The sequence below is a fragment of the Cebus imitator genome, unplaced genomic scaffold (genome assembly GCF_001604975.1).
Source record: "Cebus imitator isolate Cc_AM_T3 unplaced genomic scaffold, Cebus_imitator-1.0 Scaffold5, whole genome shotgun sequence".
NCBI lineage: Eukaryota > Metazoa > Chordata > Mammalia > Primates > Cebidae > Cebus > Cebus imitator.
The window spans coordinates 14,537,045-14,544,936 of record NW_016107320.1 but is presented as its reverse complement, the minus strand read 5'-3'; the positions used below and the strand labels follow the sequence as shown (position 1 = coordinate 14,544,936).

The window sequence follows — 7,892 nt, the reverse complement described above, 5'->3', positions numbered from 1 at the left end:
ACTGTAACCTCTGCCTTCCAGGTTTAAGCCTCCCAAGTAGCTGGGATTATAGGCACACGCTAGCATATCTGGCTAATTTTTGTATTTTTAGTAGAGATAGGGTTTCACCATGTTGGCCAGACTGGTCTTGAACTCCTGCCTCAGTCTCCCAAAGTGATCCACCTGCCTTGGTCTCCCAAAGTGCTGGGATTACAGGGGTGAGCCACCGCGCCTGGTCCATTTGTGTTTTAAAGGTTAGATATTGTAGTCTGTATTAGTTTTATGTAATTAGGGTTGACATTTAAAATACAGAATGAAAAATAAAGCAAAAGACTAAAAATATAATAATAATAACAGTTGACGTGTCAAACCAGGGTATATTTTTTCATTTTGTCATGTCATCTAAACTTTGCACAATATAAATGCTTTTAGAAAATTTTTGTAAAGTTAAATGTAAATTAGATAAAAATCTGTCACACAGCATAAGAAATCTGAGAAAATCTCCAAACCTTCCGGACATCTCCACAACCTTGATCCCACACATATGCCATGGTGATGCATCCCAGAACTAGATGTGCAAGGCGTTGTGACTTGTGGTCTCTGAGATGATCAATGCTGAGCATGTCCAACTGAGGAAAAATAAAGCAAATGACTCAAATCAATCTCAGTAATGTTTCATGCTTCAAAACCAAGTTAACAATGTTAAGAAGCTATATAAGAAGACAAATGTAATACATATTTCAAACCTTCTCAACTCTTTCTCGAAGTTCCCCAGACTCAATGAGATCAGGCAGGTGTTTAGCAATGAACATCCAGTCATTATAAACATCAGGTAGGTTTTCCTAAAAAAAGAAAAAAAAGATCTTTATTTATGAGTAACAGTTACTGTAGCTTCGGCTTCCCACTGATGGTCTGCCTTGCCTCCACATCCATTTTGTGCCATGTTGCCCTGGCACATGGTTACCTGTCTGGAAATACCAGCCTCTGTCTTGTCACCTGCACATGCAGGGCTGAAGACCCTCTCTCTGTTCTACCTCTTCCTCTCTCTTCAAACACTACCATTTGCAGCTTTTCAAAGTTCACCTCAAAGGTTCCATTAAAATCCTTCTAACGAATCTATCTGACACTAATCTCCTCCATTATAAATTCTAGATTATACCTTTTCATATTGCTAAACAATTATGATCTGATACTTTGATTTTTCTTTTCTTTTCTTTTCTTTTTTTTGAGATGCAGTCTTACTCTGTTGCCCAGACTGGAGTGCAGTGGCATGATCTTGGCTCACTACAGCCTCTGCCTCCTGGATTCAAGCAATTCTCCTGCTTCAGCCTCCTGAGTAGTGGGGATTACAGGCATGTGCCACCATGTCCAGCTATTTTTTTATTTTTAGTGAAGATGGGATTTTGCCATGTTGGACAAGCTGGTCTCGAACTCCTGACCTCAGGTGATTTGCCTGCCTTGGCGTCCCAAAGTGCTGGAATTTTTAATTTGCCTGCCTTGGCGTCCCTAAGTGCTGGGATAAGAGCCACCATGCCTTGCCTACTTTGGTTCTTCTTGGCTAGATTTTAAATTTTTTGAATGGAAGAAAAATGAGATGTGTTAAATGTCAATAGTGGACTCTGTGCAATAATTTCATATACACATAAAATATACATTTAATTCTTGTAATGACCCAAGAAGGTATCTCTGCATCATAAATAAGGAAAACTAGGCTTAGACAGTTTACATAACAAGCTTTGTATATTGAGTTTATTGTCAAGTTTCCAACTTTGAAAATCTATTCCCTTTTTATATTTTGCTACATGGTGGCAAGAATTGTATTGTGCATTTAATTTCTATCTCTTACAAGCCCTGGCGTCGTGCTGGGCATATAGTGGGTGCTGTATGTATACATTGATTAGCTACTTTGGCTCCACTATAGGCTTGCTTTTGCCCACTAAGTAGAAATCAAACTCAAATAAAAGTTTCTTCCTGGATCTTATCATATTTATAATCTCATCTCAAAGGGAAGTATACAAATAAAAAGACATAGGAACATAGATCTTCCTGCAACATAGATCTCTATGCCTACTCCGCCAGCTATTTCCAAGGCACACCCTTAAGGTAATCAATGCTGAACCACGGGGATTAAGTATAAATGGAAAGATTAACTCAAATCAACATGGGTGAAGTTTTAAGCTTCAAAATAAAGTTAATATTATAAGTAAGCTATAAAACAAGAAGATAAAGATAATATAAAATCCTAACATTTTCAACATCTGTATGTAATTGCCCAGCCTCAATCAGTAGGGGCAGATTTTTAGCAGTGAAAATCTAGGCAGTGTACTTCACTAGAAAGCTACCTTTTGTTCTGAACTTTTCACCCAACTGTGCTGTAGTGATTTCAGTAGTAAATGTAAGCTGGGCGCCATTTCTCAAGCCTGTAATCCTAGCACTTTGGGAGGTAGAAGTGAGTAGATCACCTGAGGTCAGGAGTTCGAGACCAGCCTGACCAATATGGAGAAAAATACTAAATTAGCTGGGTGTGGCGCACACATCTGTAATCCCAGCTACTTGGGAGGCTGAGACAGGAGAATCGCTTGAACCTGGGAGGCAGAGGTTGCCGTGAGCCAAGATCGTGTCATTGCACTCCAGCCTGGGCAACAAGAGCAAAACTCCATCTCAAATAAAAAAAGAAAAAAGAAAAAAAAAGAAGGAAATGTAATAAATATATTTTTGTTGTTATTATTCTGTGCTTCACTGTGTAGCACATCTTATTTTTTTGGTTATTGTGATTTTCCGCAAACAACAGAAATACTTTTTTATCTGTACCATGATTAGCATTGTATTTGATAGCACTTTTGACATGTGTAAAATTTAATCAGTAATATGCTCTGGTTCAGAGAATCTCTAAAAGGTATAATATAAATTAATGAAGAATCATACTGAGATTCATTCAAATTCTGCTACATTAGAGAATGTGCCTTGTATCTATATGGAATCAGAAAACTATTTTCCTTCGGAATAAGAAACAAATAAATTGCAAGAGAGAAAATAGACACTTTTTTGGTTCATAATTTCTAGGAAAGATCTTCAGTGAAGAAATAAAAGGTACCATTAATTTTTTTTTCATGTTTTAGGGACAGTGAATGTAGCTTCTTCAGCATCTCAGCTAGCAGAATTATTATTATATTGAGACAGGGCGTCACTCTGTCACCCAGGCTGGAGTGCAGTGGCGTGATCTCAGTTCATTGTAACCTCTGCGTCCTGGGTTCAAACACTTCTCTTACCTTAGCCTCCCGAGTAGCTGAGACTAAAGGTGAATCAACACGCCAGCTAATTTTTCTTGTATTTTTAGTAGAGATGGGGTTTCACCATATTGGCCAGGCTGGTCTCAAACTCCTGACTTCAAGTGATCTACCCACCTTAGTCTCCCAAAGTGCTGGGATTACAAGTGTAAGCCACTGTGCCTAGTCAGTATTATTATTATTATTATTTCTGAGACAGAGTCTCACTTCTGTTGCCCAGGCTGGAGTGTAGTCGCGTGATCTCAGCTCACTGAAACCTCTGCTTCCTGGGTTCAAGCAATTCCCCTGCCTCAGCCTCCTGAGTAGCTAGGATTACAGATGTGTGCCACCATACCTGGCTAATTTTTGTATTTTTAGTAGAGACAGGGTTTCACCATGTGGGCCAGACTGGTCTCGAACTCTTGACCTCGTGATCCCACCTCAACCTCCCAAAATGCTGGGATTACAGGCATGAGCAACCGCTGCCTGGCCAAGAGTAATTTTTTTAAGTAGCCAAAGAAGAGTTTTGTTGTTTTCTTTTGGGGTTTTGCTTTACCCTTTGCAATCTGTTCTACAGGTATTCATAATTATCACAGTTGTTGTATTTTTCACAGTTGTTGTATTTTTAAGGAGAACCAAATCTCTGAGAAAAAAACAAACCATGACTAGTAGTTTCTGAAAAAGATGGCTTTATTGTACTATTGGTAGGTATATCCTTGAAACCATCCAGTCCTGGCATTTTTGTGGGCATGTGGGCAAGTAGCAAGTTTGAGTATTATTGATTTGTGTGAATAAAGCTAACTTGTGCTTTTGGCAATAAAATTAAAGCATAGTCTTCATTTTCTTAAATTAACAATCTGAAGAGGAAAATTAGATTGCAAAGAGGTAGACGCTTTAAATTTGCCAATATCACCGAAGTATTTACAGTTCCTTTATTTCTCAGCACAGTTAGGTTGGAATCTCTGACTAAACATTTGCTGCATTTAAAGGTGCTCTCCAGTATATGTGGACTATAACTGTTTGAGCTACAATAAAAAATATACTTGTCTACAGAATTACTATAACACTTCATAGAAGTCTTTTCCTGAAATCCCATGTACCTTGTTAAACTGAAGATTAAAAGAAATAAAAAAAAAAAAAATCAATGCCTTATTATCCCTTCTTAAGAGAGGTAGTGTGGCATAATGGTTTAAAGATCCTGGACTCTGGAGCCAGACTGCTTAGGCTCATACTGACCTCTAGTGCTTGCTAGCTACATGGTTTGATAATCACTTAAATTCTGCATTCCTTATACTTCTCGTTAGGAGCATGAGAATAATAACATACATACCTAGCTGGGTACCGTGGCTTTCACCTATAATCCCAGCACTTTGGGGGGCTGAGGCAGGTAGATCACCTGAGGTCAGGAGGTCAAGACCAGCCTGGCCAACATGGTGAAACCCTGTCTCTACTAAAAATACAAAAAGTAACTGGGTGTGGTGGCAGATGTCTATAACCCCAGCCACTTGTGAGGCTGAGGCAGGAGAATTGCTTGAACCCGGGGGCGGAGGTGGCAGTGAGCCGAGATCATGCCACTGCAATCCAGCCTGGGTGATAGAATGAGACTCCATCTCAATAAATGAACAAATAAATAAATAACATACCTTTGGGGATGCCTATGAGAATGGAAAGGGTTAATTTGTAAATTGCTTAGAAAATGCTGTATTGGATGATTAAAATATTGATGATAAATTGGTTTGCATAGCATTTATTAGAAGACAGAATAGAAAATGCAGTTTTTAAGGCAAACCTTTTTTCCACATACCTTGCACTTTATAGGTAAAACTTGCAAACAAGAAAAAAGGTAGTTCAGACTCTCACTTGAATCTTATGCTCAGTAAATAACAAGCAATGATAATAGAACATGGAAAGTGCTTGTTGTGCAATCTCAGAAACCCCATCAAATTAGAAACACATGTTTTGTAAAATTTAAGGTATATCCCTAAAGAAAGGGATTTCTCTTTGGCTCATAGCCCATTTAAAACTTTGGCTATTTCAAAACACTCTTTCAAAATACAACTGTAATAACCTCACATTGTATTTTACTGTGTAATTCTTATGTAAAGCTGATATATTTTCTATAGTTTCCTTATCTCTTCACTCTACCTACCCACGGTACATAAGTAGAAAATGCACAGATGACTCCGTTTCTAGGGAGAAAATTTAAAACAAATTGAGGTGCAATTATTACAACTCTCTCTCATTTTCACACTGCTTTGTGTGTTTGTTTACTAGAAGTTACTGAACCACAGTTGTTCAGTAGAAGTTAACTGGCCGGGTAACTAATGAGAAGAAGAATGCATTTCCCCACATGTTAGTGCCTTTTCTTACCAATGGATTTGGCAGAGCGAAGCCCACTTCTCCATCAATATCATATTCTTCACTGATAGTGCAGAAATTTTCCATAGCATGTGCCATTCTTCTAGTCTGCTCCTCTGGCGCTCCTCAGTCTGAAGAGTTTTCAGGGCATCTGTTTAGTATAGCTGTTGCCATAACCAACGACCACAATTTATAGCAGAGGCAGTGAGTAATTACTTCCACTTTTGGAATGCTTTCATTTTCAAGTTTCTTTACTTGGAATATGAGAAACAATCAAACCACAAAAGCATCTTTGTACATCATTTGCTGAAACTGAAAGTTCATATTCCATGTCAAATTCCATGTCAAATTTGTCATTAAGCACATCATTTTCTTACTGCTGTATAAGAAGCCAGAAAGGCCTGATGGAAAACACAGAATTATGAAAACAGGTGCCTGGAGAAGCACATTTAACTTTATGGAAACTTGTAGATCTTTGAATGAAAAGAAAGGTTACAGTCCTAAACTCTCATTCACTTATTTCTCATTGGCTTTATTTTAGGTTTCCATAGTTCTTTGAAAATATCATGTTATCCCGGGCGCGGTGGCTCACGCCTGTAATCCCAGCACTTTGGGAGGCCGAGGCGGGTGGATCACGAGGTCAAGAGATCGAGACCATCCTGGTCAAAATGGTGAAACCCCGTCTCTACTAAAAATACAAAACATTAGCTGGGCATGGTGGCGCGTGCCTGTAATCCCAGCTACTCAGGAGGCTGAGGCAGGAGAATTGCCTGAACCGAGGAGGCGGAGGTTGCGGTGAGCCGAGATCGCGCCATTGCACTCCAGCCTGGGTAACAAGAGCGAAACTCCGTCTCAAAAAAAAAAAAAAAAAAAAAAGAAAATATGTCATGTTTCAGCGGCCTAGAAACATAGCCTGTGATACACTGAACTGTTTGTCAATAGCTCTGAAGTAGGAAAGAAATAGAAGCACATGAAAAATTAGAAAGATAGTAGCTCTCCACTTCCCTATTTTTCCTACCTAGACTTTTGTTGGTTTTTGCAATAATAGCTTTTGCTCTTCTCACATTTCTAGCTGGTGACTTAGGAAGATTGCCCTGCATCTAACTGTACCTGACTGCCAGGAACTGATAAGGCAACAGTCTGGCATATTTTGGGTACTTTGTAATATGTCAAACGTTGGAGAAAAAGGTAAAATACCTTGAAAATGTTTCTTTCAAAGTATGAATTAAGACCGCATTTGGTAAAGGTTTACAGTTTTCTTGCAAGTCTATGGCTACTTTAGAGGCATCGTTCGATCTTAGTGAGAACACGGAAGCTAAAGCAGAAACGCCCGTTCCTCTAGATCATCAAAAGGAGGAAAGGAAAATAGTTCCTGTAGTAAACTAAAAGACAATGCTGTTTGTCATCAGTTTATTAGTACTTGAAATAAATTAAACTGTGATACATGGCTTGGGTTACAGTCTCGAACAGCTCTCAGGCTATTCTCTACTACATGACCACTGTTTCTTTCAGTATGTAGTTTTACAGGAAAAGGTTCTTTGGATTGGAAACGTGAGGTAAACCAAAACAGAAATTACACAGCAAACAGAACACAGTGACTGTGTTCTTATTAAATACGTGACTCATGAGCCTAACGATTTGAGAATCAGTTCAAGGAAAACAAAAAATAAAAAATCATGCAGACCTACCATATCTACATAGAAGACAAAAATACCAATAAAATACTGAGCATTAGAAAATGGTGGTTATTCCTGACTTTTCATTCTTTTTTTTTTTTTTTTCATTCTTTATACTTGAAGTTTTTATGGGTAAGTCAAAGTGACGACATGGAACAAAGTTTTAGATGATTCTGTCCCAGGATTAATTTTTTAAGAAGCATGGTTTGATAAAGCTTTTTCTAGTTTCTGTATGTCTGGTCATATCACTAAATCTAATCCTACCCTTGGGCCGGGTGCGGTGACTCAGGCCTGTAATTCCAGCACTTTGGGAGGCTGAGGCAGATGGATCACTTGAGGTTAGGGGCTGAAGACCAGCCTGGGCAACATGTTGAAACCCAGTTTCTACTTAAAATACAAAAATAAGCCAGGTGTGGTGGCACATACCTGTAATCCCAGCTACTCAGTACGCTGAGGCAGGAGAATTGCTTGAGCCTGGGAGGCGGAGGTTGTAGTGAGCCTAGATCATGCCATTGCACTGCAGCCTGCGCAATAGAGGGAGATTCCACCCCTCCCCCACCAAAAAAGAAATATGCCAGGCGCTGTGGCTCATGCCTGTAATCCCAGGACTTTG

At 39.0% G+C, this 7,892-nt stretch overlaps 1 protein-coding gene across 1 annotated transcript in view; it reads right to left on the bottom strand.

The window, feature by feature from the left end:
- IDO1 (indoleamine 2,3-dioxygenase 1) overlaps window positions 1-5,874 on the bottom strand; it is an 18,240-nt gene extending 12,366 nt beyond the window's left edge. Inside the window, exons 1-3 of the mRNA XM_017537119.2 lie at window positions 5,616-5,874; window positions 726-821; window positions 489-608 (exon numbers count right to left, since the gene is read on the bottom strand). Of these exons, the coding sequence (XP_017392608.1) occupies window positions 489-608; window positions 726-821; window positions 5,616-5,702 (303 nt within the window). The 5' untranslated portion in view covers window positions 5,703-5,874. The remainder of the gene's footprint in view (window positions 1-488; window positions 609-725; window positions 822-5,615) is intronic.
- Between the last annotated feature and the right edge of the window lie 2,018 nt (window positions 5,875-7,892).